This window comes from Lepidochelys olivacea (assembly GCF_965140295.1).
Source record: "Lepidochelys olivacea isolate rLepOli2 genome assembly, chromosome: 5".
In the NCBI taxonomy this organism is placed as follows: domain Eukaryota; kingdom Metazoa; phylum Chordata; order Testudines; family Cheloniidae; genus Lepidochelys; species Lepidochelys olivacea.
The window spans coordinates 85,886,377-85,906,848 of record NC_140415.1 but is presented as its reverse complement, the minus strand read 5'-3'; the positions used below and the strand labels follow the sequence as shown (position 1 = coordinate 85,906,848).

Sequence of the window (20,472 nt, the reverse complement as noted above, 5' to 3'; positions counted from 1 at the left end):
GTCCATCCAGCTGAGTATCCTGTCTACCGACAGTGGCCAATGCCAGGTGCCCCAGACCATGTGAACCGAACAGGTAATGATCTAGTGATCTCTCTCCTGCCATCCATCTCCACCCTCTGACAAACAGAGGCTAGGGACACCATTCCTTACCCATCCTGGCTCATAGCCATTAATAGACTTAACCTCCATGAATTTATCCAGACAGGGCGTTCCCCTACTGGACAGGTTTGGCCCACACCAAAGGTGCAAACAGCTGAAGTACCATTGTAATGGATTTGTGGACTAGAGCTAATTAGGAATTTTACGACAAGTTGCTTTTGCATCAAAACCAAAACAGTGAAACTGGATCGGATTAGATGAATTTCCCAACTCGAAAAAGCATAGAGAAAACAGTTTTCATATTGTTAAATCATTTTGTTTTGACATTTTCTCAATGAAGATATTCTCATTTTCTGGTTCAAAATGACTTTTGGTTTCAAAATATAAGCTTATTAGACCAAAAAGTCAAAATCAAAATGAAACTTTTCAAAATTATTGAAACATTTTTGATCACCTAAATTGAGGGGGCGGGCCAACAGTTTTTCATTTGTGAATATTTTCAAGATTTTTACTTTTTGTCCCAATGCAAGATGGAAAACAAATATTCAAATACTCAAAAATATTCATGAGATGGGAAAACCATTTCCTCTGTGGGCCTTAGCACAAAGAAGAAATTTTCTCCGCGAGGAGAACTAATGACCAGCCAAGCTCATGTTTAATGCCTATCAATTAAATTTCTCACTCTCATTTCCTTTCCCTCTATCAATTCTTTCCCTCATTTCTGTCTACCCTTTTGTTCATTTTTCTGCTCTACCCTTTATACCAGTAGTGAGCAACCTGTGGCCCATCAGGATAATCTGATTGCGGGCCGTGAGACATTTTGCTGACATTGACCGTCTGCAGGCACGGCCCCTCGTAGCTCCCAGTGGCCGCAGGTTGCCCACCACTGCTTCATACTATACCCTATCTTCATTATCAGCTCCTTTCTGCTATCCCCCAATCTTCCTCTTTTTCACTCTCATTGCATGTGTATTTGAAACAGAAAGTCGCCATATTCCCTACTAGTAGTGGGGCAGTTGCCCCACTTTGGCAGAGGAGGGGTTAAAGCAGGCTAAAGGGAGCCTGTGCAGAGAAGGGCAGAAAGTTGGCCAGGCTGGGCCCTCTATAAAGGCTGCAAAGCAGAGGAGGCAGCAGCCTCTTCCTGACAAGCAAGGGAGAAGGACTGTTACCTGCCAGGTGGCGGCTCCTAATGAAAAGGGCCAAGAAAGTGAAAGGGCCAAGGGGAAGTGGCCCAGGGTACACAGGGAGAATAGGAGATTGAAGGAGGGCAGTGGGAGGCTGCTGCTAGAGGGTCCCTGGGTCGGGACCCAGAGTAGAGGGCGGGCCTGGGTCCTCCCCTTACACCACACCTTACCATGGAGGAGCATGACTGATGTACTGTGCCTTGTCCCTGGGGCAAGGGACTAGACTTTGGGGAGGCAGGTGGCCACGAAGGCAGGTGCAGACTGAGGACTGCTGATATCCCTGGAAGGGGGTGCGGGGGGGGGGGGGGGAGAATAGAGCAGGGGCACGGCCAGAAGGCTGTGTTCAGAAGAGGATGCCGCAAGCCAGGGAGTAACGCGGGTTCCAGACAGCACAGCTGAGCAGGCAACGGGTGGGACACCACCTGCAGAGGGCATTCCATGGCTAGGACATCGCTAATTCCCAAAGCAACCCACAGGAGGTGTCGCAGTGATGAGGGCCCGACATGTTACACTACTACATAAATCTTTTCCAAGAGAACTAATAGAAAATCCCGCACCCAATTAGAAGAGACTGCAGGCAACATGTTAATGTATAGCTGTTGTGTGAATTTAAATTGGGAGTTCAATTGGAAATATGCATAGTTTGGCTGGAGCCCTATGATTTTGGTGCATGTTTGTATTTAAACACACCCTAATTTAGCAATATAGCAGAAAATTCCAGATTAATACTAGGTATGGGTATATGTAGCTACATATTTTTGTATAAAATTTGTTTTCTCTATGGTCTTTAAAGAGTCTTTCATAATGCAGGAAACTGCATCTGATATTTCAAATATTTTTCCAAAGAATGTCCCAGGGCCCCCCTCACAATATGCTAAAATTCCCCCTTCTGAGTGAAATATGAATGTAAGAACATATCTCCATATAACATGCCTAAGACTGACATGTAACATTAAAAGCTGTATGTGCCTAATGGAGAATAAGACATTGTGGTGCTGGACAGAGAACAAAGGAGCAGTTGTGTTCAGGGGCAGGGGTATACATCAGAGCTAAATCAAACCAAGAGAAACTACTGCTGTTAACTATAGTCACCGCTATTTGGGAGCTCCAAGATGCCTAAAGCTTACATACAACATTTTTTCTCCAAGGTAATAAATCTTATATTCCCATGTTTCCTGGCTCTTTATGCCCATTAACATGGGAAATATTTTCAGGGCCTTATGCCAGTATTTTATTGTGGTCCTAATGTCCATGTATATTTTCCTGCAATAAACTCATTTGTACTTGACATCTGTGCTTAAGGCTATTTCTTCACACTGGCCATAAGCTTGCTTCGCTACACACTGCAAGCCTCTCATTTCAGTTGCGGAGTCAGGAAGAGTCAAGGACTCAATGGTATCCTTCACTCAGGATTTTCTCCTTGCCCAGTAAAAACAACCTTTATGGTATCTAGAAAGAAACATCACAGACATTACATACAGTAGCTCAACATATTTTATTGCCTTATAATCCGTGTTCCAAAAATTATTCAAGTCCTGGGCTATACAGAGCATGTAGAATTCCATAGATTTACTTTTTCACCCCATATTTGTTCCATTTATGCTAATAGAAATCAGAATGGTTATGAGTACTAGGTGTGATAGTGGCCATGGGGGAAAAAAACGGCTCAGTGAAGAAGCTGGATTGTGTTCCAATTCCATGTCATCACATGGCAGATGGAGAAAGGATCAAATATTTATTTGCTCTTTATTTGGTAGTTTATACTGAGATGTGGATTTATACCTAAGCACACAAACCCATTGATTTATAAGAACTTACATTTCTATCAAGCCTTCAGAATGGACTGAAGAATTTTAGCTTCAAGCAACAAAAGGGGTTGCACATCTAGGCACATGCAAAGTCCCCCTTACCCCACATCCCTACAAAGTTCTCCCCTTAATAGTAATTTAACTTTCTACATTTCTTTTTCATCAACAGTAACAAGAGAGATACAAAGGGAAGAACAGGGCTTCAATTAACAATGAACTGATCTCAGTGGCTTTGGGACTGATTAGGACCAATTGCAACTGTAAATGAAATGGCTACGCAAAGTACACAATACTATACATTGACACACTCCAACAGTTGCTAAAAGGTTCTGAATGGTAAAATGACTGCACTGACAAGGTACTTCTACTCACAAAACATCATGTCTGCTATGGTATTATTTCAAATCCTATTGCAATCAATGGGACTTTGTCTTGTATTCACACTCCACTTAAAGCTCTACTATGTAATGTAAGTGAAAGTAAAAAAAAAAAAAAATTACAACAATAGTTATTGTGCAAGTACAACAGCTGTGTTCCAGAGTTTTAAAAAGGCATGAACTGCTTAGCAAGAAACTGATTTCACAATTCCATCCACCCACCCAAACAGTACTGATAGGTCTTCTCTGAAAAATTTTGCCGCACATCTTTCTGACAGGATGTGATTTAGATCTAAAGAGACTTATTGGACATGATTGCGAATTAGCAGGAATGTAAATAATTCTGTTTTAAACTTTTGTCCAGATTTTATTTTATGCTAAGTAGCCTTGGGCTTCTGACTACCTCTCAGTTGTGGACAATTTCTCCTAAAGTTTGTCCATCATGAGACATGCTAGTCTCTTTTCTCTGTCAATCCTGCAAAAGGATTGAGCATAGCTGGGGAAATGTACAGAGACCTTCAGTGACTCCACTCGCCAAAAAAGTGCTAAGATCCCCCTAAACTCAGTTTTTCCTATGTAGCAATACAAACAGCTTAGTGGCTATGATTAAGGCTAAGATTTTGTCTCAGATATTTTTAGTAAAAGTCACCGACAGGTCACGGGCAGTAAAGAAAAAATCATGGAAGCCTGTAACTTGACCCTGACTTTTATTAAAAATACCCCTGACAAAATGGGGAGCCTAGCTGTGGGGTCCTCATACTGTATGCAGAGATTGGACAGCTGCCGGGGCAGGTAGGGGCTCATCGCTCCAGGGTCCTGTGTTCCCTGTAAGCTGTGCGCTTGGGCAGCGTGCAGGAGAGATTTAAGTGCCGTGCACAGCTGGCAGCATTTGTTCAGGTGCCCCTCCCCCATGTTGCTCTGTCCTGCAGTTGCTCCTGGGACCCTGCTGGCTGTGCAGGGAGGGAAAGGGAGGGTGTGCTGATGTCAGGGTGTCCCCCTCCCCTGTACCCCATCTCCACAGAGCAGGACAGGGCAGAGGGGACAGCCTGGCTCAGGAGGACTCGGAGCTGCTGCCGTCTGAATGGTGAGTGTCTGAGTGCACTGTTTCTGAGATTTCCCCAGCAACCAGCTCGCACAGTCTCTCTGTCTCACTCACAACACACCACACACTTGCTCTCCCCCCACCCCCGAAGTACCCCATTTCCACAGAGCCGGGGAGGGGAGACAACAGGACTCCGGACAGAGCAGGGGAGCTTTCAGTGAGTGTCTTAAAGAAACAGCGCACAGCTTTCCCCAGCAGCCAGCACACACACACACACACACACACACAGTCTCTGTCTCTTTCACACTCACCTCCCAACACATACTTGTATTATTGTTGTAGTTAGTTCTTGGTACTTCCTGTAATGCACATACTCTCTGAAATTTTATTCTTTCAAAGCGTACTGGTCTATGCAGTCCATAATTTTTATTTCTCTTACACTTAAATTTAATTGAGTCCTGAGTTCTAAAATGCCTAATCTGTCCTAGCTGGAGTAATTATCCCTATGGTAAATTTTTAAAAATATATATTATATCTAGGTTTTTTGTTTCTACTGGTGGCACACATAGGCACATACCTCGGGTCACATATCAAAATGTATTCCACACATGAATGGAAAAAATTAGAGGGAACATTGCCGTGGTCCCCTGGCTCAGAGCTCTGGGGTACCCCCGCCACCTGCAGCGGCCAGAAGCTTTGAAGGATCCCCAGCACCCTCAGCGGCTTGGAACTCTGGGGGGCCCCGGCACCTGCAGCCACGGGGAGCTGCGGGATCCTCCTGCCACCACGGGTGGCGGGAGGACCCTGCAGCTCCCGGACGACAGGGCTGAATTCATGGAGGTCGCTGGAAGTCATGGGTCCTGTGACTTCTGCAAACTTCTTGAAAAAAAATCGTAGCCTTAGCTATGAAACGTGACAGATAAGGATTTACTCTTTCTTGAAAGGAGGCAGGCACTTTTCCGTAACTCAGTAAATCACATGAGAGAGAAATGACAATAAATTGAACAAAAAATTCCATACTAGTAATATATTATAGATTTTTTTCAGCAAACAAAATCTGAATTAATAGGTTACTTATTAAATGCTCTAAGACACATTTTCCCCTGACTCTGACTTTCCAGAACTTTCTATTGCTGTAATGATGCTTGATAAAAGAAATACATGCAGGTGTCGCCTTATGTACCGTATGAAGACACATCCTAGGAATTTTTCAATTTTTTTCATATCAAGAAGCAAACCAAGAAGTTTTGGCATATTTTTCACAGCATAGAAACAGTCAATTAAACGAACATTTTTATATTGTTCTTTTTCCTCGTAGTGAAGGGTCTAGTCCATGCTTTTCAAAAGTGACTAGTGACTCTAGGTTTCTATTTAGGGTGCTGAAAATGGAACAAATTCAAGGGGCCTGGTATTCACACATTAGCTCTTTCTGAAAATCAGGCCCTAGAATCACTAGTTACTTTTGAAAATGTTAGCCTTGATCATTCATTCAAGTTTCATAATAGCAACAGCTAAGCAAAGTCTCTGTTAAATTGGGGGTTGAGGAGTTAACAAAGAGACTGGCAGGGCCCATATCACATTAATAGTTTTCTGTTACAAAGTGTTTAAAGAAATTACATAGAACACCCACACCCCATTTCACTACTTAAGTCATTGTTCTTACCTCTATGTTCCCAAGTGATCCTTGGTACTGGACCAAATGCTGCTGCTGCTCCAAACAATAAACCCAAAGCTGCATACAAACTAGAGAGCGCCATGGTAAGAGTCCTTGCTCTACGGAAGTTGGAGGATAACTGCAACAATTAATGTTCCTTTTGCGAGGAAATCTCCAGTTCCAAATAGTATGTTACAGGGTAGACATTGCCGAACTTAACGTTGCAATAAATGGGTTGGAAAGATGTTCCCAAGCCTATGCATCCAATAGATTACTTCTCGAAGGTAATACACATTTTCCGGGACGCAGAATACAGAGATTGTTCACACTTTCCACAGTGTTTCTCAGCAATTATTCTGCCTCTTGAGAACATTCTTCCGATTCATCTTAGTAGTAAATGAAACTGCATAGAGGAAAGGGGGTGGAAAAAGAAAAGAGAAGGAAGTGGGTTGAGTTTTCAACAAGATCAATGACTTACAGCCTGTCACGGTTCCTCCCCCACTCTGAACTCTAGGGTACAGATGTGGGGACCTGCATGAAAAACCTCCTAAGCTTATCTTTACCAGCTTAGGTCAAAACTTCCCCAAGGTACAAAATATTACCCCCGTTATCCTTGGACTGGCCGCTACCACCACCAAACTAATACTGGTTACTGGGGAAGAGCTGTTTGGACGCGTCCTTCCCCCCAAAATACTTCCCAAAACCTTGCACCCCACTTCCTGGACAAGGTTTGGTAAAAAGCCTCACCAATTTGCCTAGGTGACTACAGACCCAGACCCTTGGATCTTAAGAACAATGGAAAAGCATTCAGTGTTTTACAAGAAGACTTTTAATAAAAAATAGAAGTAAATAGAAATAAAGAAATCCCCCCTGTAAAATCAGGATGGTAGATATCTTACAGGGTAATTAGATTCAAAAACATAGAGAACCCCTCTAGGCAAAACCTTAAGTTACAAAAAAGAGACACAGACAGAAATAGTTATTCTATTCAGCACAATTCTTTTCTCAGCCATTTAAAAAAATCATAATCTAACACGTACCTAGCTAGATTACTTACTAAAAGTTCTAAGACTCCATTCCTGTTCTGTCCCTGGCCAAGACTACTACAGACAGACACAGACCCTTTGTTTCTCTCCCTCCTCCCAGCTTTTGAAAGTATCTTGTCTCCTCATTGGTCATTTTGGTCAGGTGCCAGCGAGGTTACCTTTAGCTTCTTAACCCTTTACAGGTGAGAGGAGCTTTCCCCTGGCCAGGAGGGATTTCAAAGGGGTTTACCCTTCCCTTTATATTTATGACACAGCCACATGGTATTTTTGGCAAGTACTTCAATAGCATTATGCAGAGTTTATAAAAAGAGTAATTTTCACAAATTACATGATTATAAAATTATACTTTATATGATAACCACAGGCAACTATTGACAACAGTAATTTCCATCTACTACCCATATTATAATTCATATTTTGAGGCACATAGTACTGCCATTTATGTAGAGCTGAAAGTCTACTCTGCTTTACATCTTTTCCTGCCTTTAAACGTGGTGGTTGTTTTTTTTTTTTTAAAAAACCCTGCTTTTCTGAAATATAAAAAAATAAATACAATGGTGAGTTTAGCAAATTTATATTTCAACATGTTCTCTTCTGGAATCATGTTGAGACTAGAGCTGACAAAAATGTTTCACCAAACTGTGTTGAAAGAAAACATTTCAAAAAAGTCAAACCATTTTGTTTCAATGTTTTCAAAACACTGATTTTTCAGTTTGAAAACTTTTTTAAAAAATTTCCTTCAATTTTTTTTTTAATTAAAATAATTGAAAATACTTTAATTTGAAATGAAATATTTTTGTTTGACCCAACACACAAAGAATTTAAACTTTTTAATTCACCAAAAATTTTGAAAAAATTTGTTTTCAGTATGAGGCAAATTTGTTTTCCCCATTTTTTCAGAGTTCTCAACAAACCAAAAAAATCCATTATTTGCCCAAAATGAAATGTTTTTGCTCTTTCAATAACCTTAATTTTTTTATGGTCAGTCTACTTCCTACTCAAAAGCTCCAAATCAGTCATCAGAGATGTGTGGATCCAAGACACAAATACAGGGCTAAATTCTCATATCCTCACTCATGTAAGGGTATCATAATACCTTATGCCACAAGCGGTTTCACAGAAGTCAATGTGAGTAAGTGTAACAGGCTGGGCCTTTCTCTAAGATCACACTTGAGTGGTTTCAGAGGCTCTTCTCCCACAGTTCTTTTCCTGCTTTGGAACCGTATTCCAGCCTTTCCAGGATCTCCGGTCTGGGGGTCTTCCACTAACATTCAGTCTCTGAGTTTCCTGTAAAGGTCTGATTTATTTATAGGAGTCCAGTAAGGCTGGACCCCAGGTCAGGGTTTATCTTTGCCCCCTGCCCCACCGTGATCAGCTCTCGGGTCTGTTAAGTCCTTGTGGTCAATGGAGGCTTGTCAGCAACATTTTTAGGGTATTATTAATATTTGGAATCGAACAAACAGGCCAGCATGCCCTTAAGAGACCGTCTTTCTAGCACAATAGTACTTAATAAACCACACATTTTAAAGGCGATTTGTAAAGGTTTTTCTGGTTTTGTTTTTAAATCCCCCTTCAAACGTTAGTTAGATTCCAGAAGAGGAACAAAGCAAATGTAGTTAGCATTTACCACCAGCAAAAAAATCCTGAGAAAATCCTAGCTACAAATATTCTCATTTCCCTGACACAGCAAATTACACTGCAACCAGAACAAAGATTTGAAAAACTCCTTTCCACTTTAAACCTGTATATTCATTCCCTATGTTTATGGTACAGTGGTTGTGATGTCATTCAGTCTGGCAAACAAATGAGTAAGTCTGCAGTTCAGACTTCACGGGATATCAGAGAGATAACTTTCTTAAAATACAGCACTAGCTGTGTTTCTAATAAATTATATACTCCCCCTCTGCCTCCCATCCTTGGAATCGTTCATGTTTAATTACTTACCCTACAGGAACTGCAGGTTTTCAGGATGATTTCCCATATGTATATTCCACGTTTGGTGTGTGTACACGCTATGTACTGGAGACTGATTCTTTTGGTCAGCAGTAACTGTTGTAGCTGTGCCTGAGCCCTGAGTGTCCTTGTGCCTCCAGCTGAGCACATAAAGGGCAGGGCTACCTCAACCATCTCTCAGTTCCTTTACCCCACAAAGTCTGGATGTTATCAGACTCTGTAACAGGAGGGATGGGGGGCAGGTCAGCGAATATATACGTATGGAGCACACATCTTGAAGAATTACAGTAATAGTAAGGTAAGTAATCATTTCTTCTTCTTCCAGAGCTTGCCTATGTAATATCCATTCCACTCGTGCCGATTCCTACGCGGTGATCTAGTCACAGGAGGTGGATACGATGTGCTGCAGTAGAAGTGTTTTAGGGCATTGCTATACTGAGTGGGAACCAGTTTAGTATTTTTATTTCCTGTAATTTAGTAGAAGTGTAAAAAACAGAACAACTATTTTTGTAAAATGGCAAAACATTTTAGTTTCTTTTGGCTCCCCTTCCAGTTGAATGGTAATTTCTTCTTCTATTCTATCACTTAGCTTACTGAAGAGACTTGGTAGGTCCCCAGTCCACATTAATCGGTTTTCCTCTCTCCTCCTCTCTTGTTCTTTCTTTATAATTACATATCACCAATATCACAGGAGCATAGAGGCAATCATTTCTCTCTACCATTTATTTAATAGGCAGCTGAAAATGCAATGACCTATTAACCCTCCTATAATATGAGAGAGAGGTCTCCAGAGTGATACTGTTAGTGTCCTGTAAGCTTATGAGTCCCAAAATAGAATTATTTTAATCCTATGGCCCCATGATGGAAAAGTATTAATGCTTACTAGTTGCCATGGCTACTGTCTTGGGCTATCTCACCTTTCTTAGACTATGAAAAATGACAAGGAAAGTCTGGAACAAACAAACTACATTATCTTCTCAAACTGAGGAAGAATAAAAATTGTCTGGTTGGCTCATTAAGTGCTCATTTTTCAATGTTAACTGAAAAGCCTTCTGGATGCCCGGCAGAAATATGACATTTTATACTCCCTGTGTTGATCTGCAAATGAACCAATCTATAAAAAAATTAAATTTGACTTACAGGACATAGTCTGTTTAGGGCCAACTTGTGACACAATTAAAAATATATATAGGTAGTTTGGTACAAAATATGCTGTACTGAGGGACACAATCCTACAAGGTGGTGTGTATGCTCATCCCCCATTAGTTTCAGTAAAAGCTGGAGCGTGACAGGATCTGGCCAAATCCACCACAGCAAAAATTACAGTATATATTTATATACAATATACACAGAAAATGCCTAGGATTTACCATTTTTGCAGTGTTGAAAATTGTTTGTAGGGGCTAGTTCATTCATACTTGCAGGGAACTTATCCCGAGTGTGCAAGGTTTCAGTATGAGACTGCTTTGATGTAATTCAAGTGAGAGAAAGAAAACAATGCAGAATATACAAAACCAGTGGCCTGATTTTCAAAACTGCTGAGCTACTGCAACTCTCATTGACTTCAATGAGATTGATGAGTGCTCAGCACTTCTGAAAGTTAGGTAATTGTGAAGAGATTTAATCCCAAAAATGAGCCATAATTTGTCCAAAAACAAGTAAATATTAGAAAGAATACATAAAGCAACCTTGAAACCTTAAGTGTACTATCAACTTTAAATATTTAGGCTATGTTCTTCAGGGCAACGAATGTTTCTATGTTCTGTAACACATCTATAAGTTTTCAGTGGCAGATACATTTAAAATAATAATACATGATGTTAAAACATATACTCTGCTGCCAAGAATGTTTTCAGTCATCATTTGGCTGCAATTAATCATGATACAAAGGGCACACTGCCTGTATGATCTCTCCATAATGCTCTATATCAACAGTTGACTGAAATACCACCTTTATACAAGAAAGAAACAATTAACAGAGCACATGGCAGTTTGCCAGGGCACAGCTGGAATTCCAGAGCTGTGAACGTCCCTGTGTTCATCAATAATGCTAGTGCACAGACAGAGAAATAAGAGATGTCAATTTCTGATGCAGCAAAGGAAAAATAGGGAAGTAAAACACCTACTCAAGAGGGCATATGGAATTGGTAGACAAAGCCTCCATGGTTTGAAAATTTTATTACATAAACAATGGAGAGTAAAACAGTAAAGTCTAAAATACAAAAATGGGGAGCTAGATGGCTTAAAATACTGTTATAGAGACAAAGACACATTCACCTCTATGTCACCAGCTTGAACTTGCCACAGGTTAGTAGTGACTGAATGTTAGTATGCTTGGTGGACTGTATGGAATGATTTAGTCTCTCGGGCCATTTTCTGCCGGAGCCATATCCCTACCAAAAAACGAGCACTGCAACAGGCACTATTGTTGGCAGACTTAACAGAGAGACCAACGATGAAATGGGCCTGAAAGAAAAACTGCCTTCGTATCGCTCATGGTGGTCAGGATGGAGGCCCCCAGTAAAATTAAAAGCAGTCATAAACAGGATCTTATTAGTTAAATTTTCTAACAAGCTTAAACTATACCTGCACTGCCTATAAAATACACCCACACCCTACAACAATTCTAAGAGATGCATGATGCAGACTATTCTCAATTACTTTAAAAGATTCAATATTATAAAGTCCAGAACCTTCTATGCTATCTGTGCAATCCCAAAACATTATGATTTACTGTCATATATAAGGCAAGGAGGGCCTGGGAGCAGTCTTGTTGCAAAACTAGCCCAAGGTTCGTTTACTCTAGCATTTATCTTAGTATTTCTCACCAGTAGTGGGAGCAACAGTGGGAGCGCTGGTGCAAACAAGGTACCAGTGTGTTAAACGCTCATCTAGACCTTCTGTACACAACATGACGATTTAAACACAGCCAGCCAGACAGCCCACAATAGTGCCTCTTGATGGAATTGCAGCACTGAGTAATGCAACAGTGGAAACTGTTAAGGAAAAATACTAGTATGGTCACACTAAATGAGTGAAATGCTACTAGGTAGCATCTGTTAAAACAATGGGCCTCATGATTTTTGATTAAGAAAATACAAAGGGAAGCTTGTAATCCTGGGCCTCATGGAAGCACATCTTTTTTATTTTTATTCAAAGATTATATTACATTTTTGGATAAATAGAAATAAAAGAGGGAAGGAAGGCAAAAAATCTCTATTTGGCAGTGAAATGGGAAAAGAAGCTGGAAACCAAAGGGTGGCATTATCAGAAGTGGTAGAATTTGTATGCAACAACCAAGCTACAGTTTAACAAAAACAACAAAATCCAACACTCTACAAAGCTAATCAGAGGGTCCCAAATTTTGTGATGGGAGTTTAGAGTTCTCCAAACTCCCGGTACAGATATTTGGAAGTCAGGCAGATGGATATGGAACATTTGTTCCTTTTCTTATTTAAAAATATGTTTGACTTAATTATTGTGCTGTAGTTCAGGGGGAGCACCAATAGTTTTTATGTCTAGAGAAATTAGTATGTGCCACCCTAACATACAGCTGGTGGCAGCTGATAGTGCTAGGTAACTTTCATTGTCTGCAAGGGAGAAACATACAAGAAAGGAATGCTTATTTAAAATGTTCATAAGTGACTGGCTTCTCTACATAATACTGGGATTATTGGTTAATATAACATCCTTCAGAATGAAATTATTCTACGGATTGTTGAAACTGGCAGGTCACAAATAGTGAGATGTAAAGACATTCTCCACCCCATAATCAAATGAAGCATATCTTTTAAAAGGCTAGTTAAAAATCCTATTTATTCCCAAATGTAAAATATAACAAACAGGGAGCCTAGGATGATTAGATAATGATTTGTTAGATTCTTTAGTAAATGCTACTGACTCTATTCCATATTAAGTTGAAGAACAAAGAACAAAAACTAAACCGAACAATCTTTGTAAACTATAGAAAAAAATAGGGACTTCTGTGATCCACTTGCTATGCAACAAATAATCTCCACAACTTTGTTCTATGTAAATCCACCTCTCTCCTATCCATTCATCTGAAGTTCTCTCTCTTTGTTATGGCTAATGAAGGACCTGTCTACACCATTTAAAGCATGATGGGCTTCCTATGTGAACCAACATAAAGCCACGTCACAATCTTAGAGAACTGCATTTTAATCCTGAAAGATTCCTAGTCTAAAACCCAATTCCCTAACATGGCTTCGAGTATTTCACAAGCATGCTGCCCCGTTCTTATAGGTGAGAATCAGACATGAAACATGAGACAGAAACATGTTACAACACAATCTATGAACATGGTTATTTTTGCAGTGTAATAGAGTACACTGAGCATTAGGCTTTAAGCGCATTCTGGGGTAGGTATCTATCCGTTGTCTGTAAAACACCATGCATAACTGTGCCACACTATAAATAAATAATAATTTTGAAGTAGCATTCAATTCTGGCAGTTATTAAATTCAATTCTGCTTATTAAATCAACCCTCTGATAAATCTCCTGTGTCCAGAGTTTATTTAATGTGTTCTTCAGGGATAGGGAATTTTTTCCTCAGGTATCTGTATCAAATATTGTTGATATGATACAGGATTTGAGGCCAATAACATGTGCTTCAAATCCAATTCTACTTAGCTGCTATGGGGAATGTTTGCCAGCTACAGCTATGATAATTCAGGTTATAATGAATCTGGAAATGTTCCATCAAATTTTAAACAAGACTTAATTTATTTGTTGAAGACACCTTCCAGGAAAAATGATGGGTCTAACATTAATCCAGCTTCTAATTTATGCTTTCTAATCAAGAAGTAACTTTTCCAATTACATATATTTAATTACAAACACAGCTTGCTCAACTCGATTTGCTTGAAAATTTCAATCAATTTTCAGAATGCATCATAGAAACTGAACTGTGAAAGAGTATACAATAGTTCTGTTAACTGCATCTGATTCACGTTTCTTTCACATTTGATTACATCAGCCTTCACAACATCTGACACTGATGTACATAGTGGTTTTTTGTTTTGTTTAAACACAAATTTATTTTTTTACTATGCATACTGCACTGTGTGTTTCCTTTTCCACTTGAATAATCTTGGAGGATGGAAACAGAACAGTCAGGCTCATATTTGTTTCAGATCAATTTCACTTACAAGGTCTCCTAAACTAGAAAAATACTGAAATGTTTGTGTTGCAAACACTGGATTTAAAGAATCCCTTCAACAAATAAACAATTTCCATTACATTTTTTAATAACCATGAAACAACTTCTCCTTTCTATACTGCACCAAAGATGTGGTCCATTTTGTGACTGATTACTTAATGGAAAGACCATTACTATAAACAGAGTGTTGTAACGTACATGCCAATGTGTAGTTCAAAATTTAACCATCAACATTTAGTGCTACACGGTTGTTATCTCTAACATGGCCATGCAGGGTGTAAGAAAGACAGCAGCTCTAGGTCCCTCCACAGCAAGTGATCTAGGTCCCTCCACAGCAAGTGAGAGGAGAGGGGAGCAAAGCCATGACCGCTCTCCCCAACAGAGGCAAACAGAAGTGGTAGGCACCTTTTTCAGGGCTGCAGTTATTTACTTCTGCCCCTACTACCATCACCATAGACGGAGGGGAGCCACAATTCCCATATACTCTGGGCTGACCCTAAAGGATCACTCTAGCCCATGGGAAGATGATTAGTTTTTCCCTTTACATTTTTATATCTTCTACGTTTGCACCACTGACCCTCACATTGGGCATACGTAGGTAGTTGTTGGCCAGTGAGGTTAAGGGCCTCGAAGTGAGCATCTCCTCCAGCCCAACATTAGCTGCCAGGAAATCTTCTCCCAGTCAGCCAGAATGGAGTAAGTAAGTATGGTAGCTTTTGAAGACAACTGAATATAGCAGATTGTTCTTTTCATGATAATTGTTTAATTATATGATTTCATAGAGGCACATTATTGAGGTAAGGGTGAAAAAAATCTCACTAATAATGAAATAATATTTTAAATTAAGTCTATCAATTTAGAACAGTATTCTGAATGCAATGGAGCCGTGGTGAGGATTAATTCCACAGGAGCTTTCATGGACTTTTCTTGTCTAATCACATTTCTATTGGCTGCCTGCCTGTCCAGGAGACATTTGTAGTAATACCATACAAATAAACTGCTATTCATAGTTTGCCAATAGCTATGACACAGTTACACACATTAGCGCACTGGGACTTGAATATCAAATTGACATTCCCATCAATTCCAAAGATTCAAACAAATCCAGGCGTCCCCCTCAGGATCTACCATCTGTTCTAAAATTTTCACAAAAGCCTTAAAACCACAAGATGCAGGGAGTTCCACAGAGATTGTATTATATTTTCAACCTGTTGAAATATTAAATTATATTCTTCTATATCAGCTAAGATTTCAAAGCCCATACTGAAAAATTATTTATTTCGGTAAGTTATTTAAGTATGGTGACTTTTTTTTTAAAAACCCAAAAAGTTACAGTCTGAACAATCATTCTTTGTAAATTTTCAATAAAAACCTCCCAACTAATTATTTTGACAATTGTGACTAAATTATGAAAGGTTAAAGAAAACATCCACTGGATTACAGATGAATGAAAGTATGGAAACAAGTTAAATTCATTATATTCATCTTCAAGGAAACTTTAATTTTACTGTAATTCTTTTACATAAATTGAACATAAATCCTTCAGCATTCTAAAAGGGAAAGTGCTCACACCTCTACTATAAAACAAACTGTATGAAACATTAACCTACTAAAGGTACTTCTGAGAATTTAGGATAACTGACTAAAAATAACTGCACTACCCTCCTCTTTAATATAATTTACCAGTAGAACCTATCACTCATGTGTACTCCTTCCTGTAACTAGCCTTTTGAAACGGCTGCTACTCTGAAACCAATCAAAAGGAAAGAAATTTAGAAGAAAGCCTCCAGACAAGCAGCAGCTCTCCCCATCTTTTATTATTTATTTATTTATTATTTTAAGGTCTGGAACGGTAGCATTCAAACAAAAACATCCACTTTTCTCACCAAAATATAGTTTCCATTCCAGAGGTCGGCTGCTGAAAAACACATATATACTCTTGCTGCTAATGCAAACACTTCACTCGTACAAAAACCAGCCAAACCGCCTCAATATAGTTCAGTCTTATCAGTAAATTTATTTTAACACATACAGAAGCAAACCGCAGGTTAAACAGCCAAATAGTAATGAACTACCACAACTGCATATGCTATCAACAGATTGTTTTCAGAATGAATTCTCATGAATAGCCTGTGTGGTTCAAGAGTTCTAAAATAGAACAAGTCAGTGTATAAAAAGGTGGGTTAGAGCTTCTGAACTGAAATATTGTAATACACATAATTAGCATTTTGTTTTAGTAATGTGGATATCTAACATATCAAAATAATATTTGCTGCTACATCAGTTTCCATCGTTCTACCCTTATGCTGGAATTCTATGACATCTCCTAATTTGGTGCATAACAGGAATGACCAAGAGGCAGAAAGAAAACAAGAATGGTAGAGCAGCAAATGAGCTAGGACTATAAATAAAGATCAATGCAAAAGTAATCTGCCCATTCACTGCTCCTGCAGCTTCTGTTTTCATGGCAGTATCTAGTACCATATCTGCTATGCTGGCTATATTTTAGCTCATATAACTATATCCTGGCCTGCAAAAAACTAAAAGATAGCACTTTGGAGAGGAAATCAGTAGCATCACTCATGGACTTACAAACAACAACTTAAGGTTTTCACATCTACGACTTTCTGTGGACAGCCGTCAGCTTACAGAAATCCTGTGCTTCACCGGTGTTCTTATTAAAAAAAATAAAGATAAGTAAATGATTTGTTTCTGAAAAGGTATTGGGAGCTACTTTAGTCTACTACAATTAAGCAATTTATTTATAGTTCTCCAAACCATTCCTCAAATACTCTTTTTTTTTTTTAAGTCAAAAATTCAACTCAAACTGCATGTTGGTGCTCTCTTTTATTGTTCCCACACTGTCATAGATTCCAAGGCCAGAAAGGACCACTGTGGTCACCTAAGTCTGATCTCAAGTATAACATAGGCCATAGAACGGTACCAAAATAATTCCTGGAGCATATTTCTTAGAAAAACATCCAATCTTGTTTTAAAAATTTTCCATGATGGAGAATCCACCATGATTCTGGGTCAATTGTTCCAATGGTTAATTACTGTCGCTGTTAAAAATCTATGCCTTATTTCCAGTCTGAATTTGTCTAGCTTCAACTTCCAACCACTGTTATACCTTGCTCTTATAGACTGAAGAGCCTAATGCTAAATATTTGTTCCCCTTATAGGCACTTATAGACTGTGATCAAGTCACTCCTTAATCTTCTCTTTATTAAGCAAAATCGATTGAGCTCTTTGAGTTTATTGCTATAAGGCATGTTTTCTAATCCTTTAATCATTCTCATGGGTCTTCTCCAAATGCTCTCCAATTTATCAACATCTTTCTTGAATTGTGGGCACCAGAACTGGACACATTATTTAAGCAGTGGCTGCACCAGAGCCAAATATCAAGGTAACATAACCTCTTTACTCCTACTCTAGACACCCCAGTTTATGTACCCCAGGATTGCATTAGCCCTTTGGCCACAGCATCACACTGGGAGGTCATGTTCACCTAATTATCCACTATGACCCCTGAATCTTTTTCAGAGTCACTGCTTCAGAGGATAAAGTCCCCATCCCGTAAGTACTATCTACATGTACTTTATTCCTACAGGTATACATTTACATTTAACTTTATTGAAACACATATGGTTTGCTTGCACCCAGTTTACCAAGCAATCCAAATTGCTATGAATCAGTGACCTGCCATCTTCCTCATTTGCCACTAGCCCAATGTTTGTGTCATCTGCATATCAGTCATGATTTTATGTTTTTTTGCAGGCCATTGATCAAAATATTAAATAGCAGTGAGGCACAAAGTGGTCCCTGTGAGATCCTATTGGAAACATACCTGCTCAATGATGATTCCTCATTTAGACCTATCAGTTGGCCAAGATAAGCTTAATACATAATGCAAAAGAACACACTATCACAACTAATTGCAGCAGAAAGTTCCTGCTCCTAACTAACAAACCACACTTTGTGTTTGGGAGACTGCATCTTCTCATGTGGCCTCAACAATTATCTTATCCTGGTGACTCACAATCATACCTTTCTATTCCCTCAGCCCTATTTTGCATCTCAGCCTGGCTCTGTGACACTTCCTCCTGGTGTCTTGCTCTCAATTTAAATTTAGCATGGCCAAAACTGAGCTCTTTCACTTTCCAGTCCCCATCATTCCCCTGCCTCCCACAAACCTCGAGTAAAGGCTGGTCAGTGAGAGCCCGAAAAAGGACAAATCCTATTCCTGCACTCACACAAAAAACCTTAACTCCAACATTACGTATTTTACCACCACACATTATTTTTATATATATAAACTGTAATATGAAGTTGGAGTTTATCTTGGACATTTGAGAGTTTGTGAGGAAAGGAACACATGCATTATGAATGGTGACCTGTTGGAATTGAAAGAGAGGTTACTGTGGAGCTGAAAAGTCTATGAATGTTCTAATTGCAATAACTGAGTGATAAGCATGAATGCTGAAGTTGGTCTGGATATTAATTGTAGGCTTAACTCGTGATTTCCTTGATTTTTAGTGACTGTGTTGATAGAAAATGTATTTGAGCAACCTGAACTCTTTATTAACAGAGTGGTGTGTTTGGTGATATATATTTATTAAAAACTCCTCTGACAGGGGATTTCATCTTATTTTCTGCCTAAATGAGTGACTAGGATACTAATTAAATTTTAACATACAAGAGTAAATATTAATTCTAACTGTTCACTACAATTTCAGTTAAAGCATACTACTAAGTCTCTCATCACGAAGTCCAGCAAAGAACAAGGATTCCAAGATTACAACTGTCGGGGGGGAGGGGGGGGAAACGGGTGTTGGGGATCCATCCAACACTGAGCAAATGAAAGACCAAATCCAACTTTGCTTCAGATTCCACTTTTAAAATAAAACTGTCATTTTCTGGCCTTATACAAATTGTTTCCCGAAAAACTATGATGAACTAGGGCATGGACACTTTAGAGCAGTCAGCAGATGCTCTTCCAGAAGCAATGTCAGAAAGCATTTTTGTGGTCACTAAGCAATGCACTTCATTAGGACAAAAGATACTGGAGTATCTGTGCACTCAACCACCTACATGTATGAATGCTCGAACAACATATCATCCGCACATTTTAAAAAAATAATATTTCAATCAATACACAGAGAAATACTGTTTCCCTCACCATACACATGCTGTTTATTATTTTGGGAGGTCCTCTGAAGTGTAATCTCATCCTCTCCTTCTTCCAGAGGAAGGGCTTCAAAATAATTTGTTGGTGCTAGTAATAGCAGAGCTGAAAAGTATGTGGAATTATTTTTCTTAAGATGAGGGGAGGGGAAAGAAAGAATTTCCATGTAAATTTAAAGGTCCAATATTTTATCAAATACCAAGGGCAGAAAAACTGCTCTACTTCATTTGATAGCTAAGATTCCAGGTTTTTAAATGCTGTACGGTATTATGCCAGTGGTTCCTCAGTTAGTGGACCCTAAATTGTTCACATCCTTCACAGTACGCAAACACACAAACCATTTACTGTGTAGATCAGAGTGCTTTCAGTATCCCAGCATCCAAGACCAGTCTGCCCCGAAGACAACTCTACTGGTAAAGGACATTCTTTTTTGTATTAAAAAAAAAATGCACATACCACAATAGCAATAATGAAAAGAAAACAAAAATCCACTTTGAATAAACTGCCTTCCCCCTCCAGGAAAAGCGATATGAAACCAATTTAAGTAGGGGTGGTGAGTAGGCAACAACAAAAAACAATTGCGGATTGGTTCTGGTTTGAACAGGGGGTTGGACTAGATGACCTCCTGAGGTCCCTTCCAACTCTGAGATTCTATGATTCTATGAAAAACAAAAATAATCCCACCAAGGAAAAGACCCTGATGAGCCCTCTCTGTTTGAAAAGGTGAAGAGACCTTGAAGTTTCTGATGACTTTTAGAACATGCCTGCAGTAGTGTCAAAAACTCCCTAAAGTCTGGAGTGCCCTCATGGCATTTGTGGAGAGTGAGGGAAGGAGGAGAGGTCAAAAAATAATTTCAACATGAAGTAAAGGAGTGAAGAGTTTTAGTTCCTCAAAGAAAGGACATGTCTCAGACCCAAGTTCAAGGATCCACTTAATATTTTAA

At 39.3% G+C, this 20,472-nt stretch overlaps 1 protein-coding gene across 5 annotated transcripts in view; it reads right to left on the bottom strand.

Annotated features, from left to right (window-relative positions):
- Positions 1–20,472, bottom strand: part of SEMA4D (semaphorin 4D) — a 157,513-nt gene that overhangs the window by 52,222 nt on the left and 84,819 nt on the right. For 3 of the 5 annotated variants that reach the window (XM_084629075.1, XM_084629071.1, XM_084629072.1), the window contains exon 2: positions 6,174–6,567. In XM_084629075.1, the coding sequence (XP_084485201.1) occupies positions 6,174–6,267 (94 nt within the window). In that variant the 5' untranslated portion in view covers positions 6,268–6,567. Of the gene's footprint in view, positions 1–6,173; positions 6,568–8,306; positions 8,498–9,154; positions 9,575–20,472 lie in introns of those variants that run through there. The other 2 variants (XM_084629074.1, XM_084629073.1) reach the window with 2 other exon arrangements.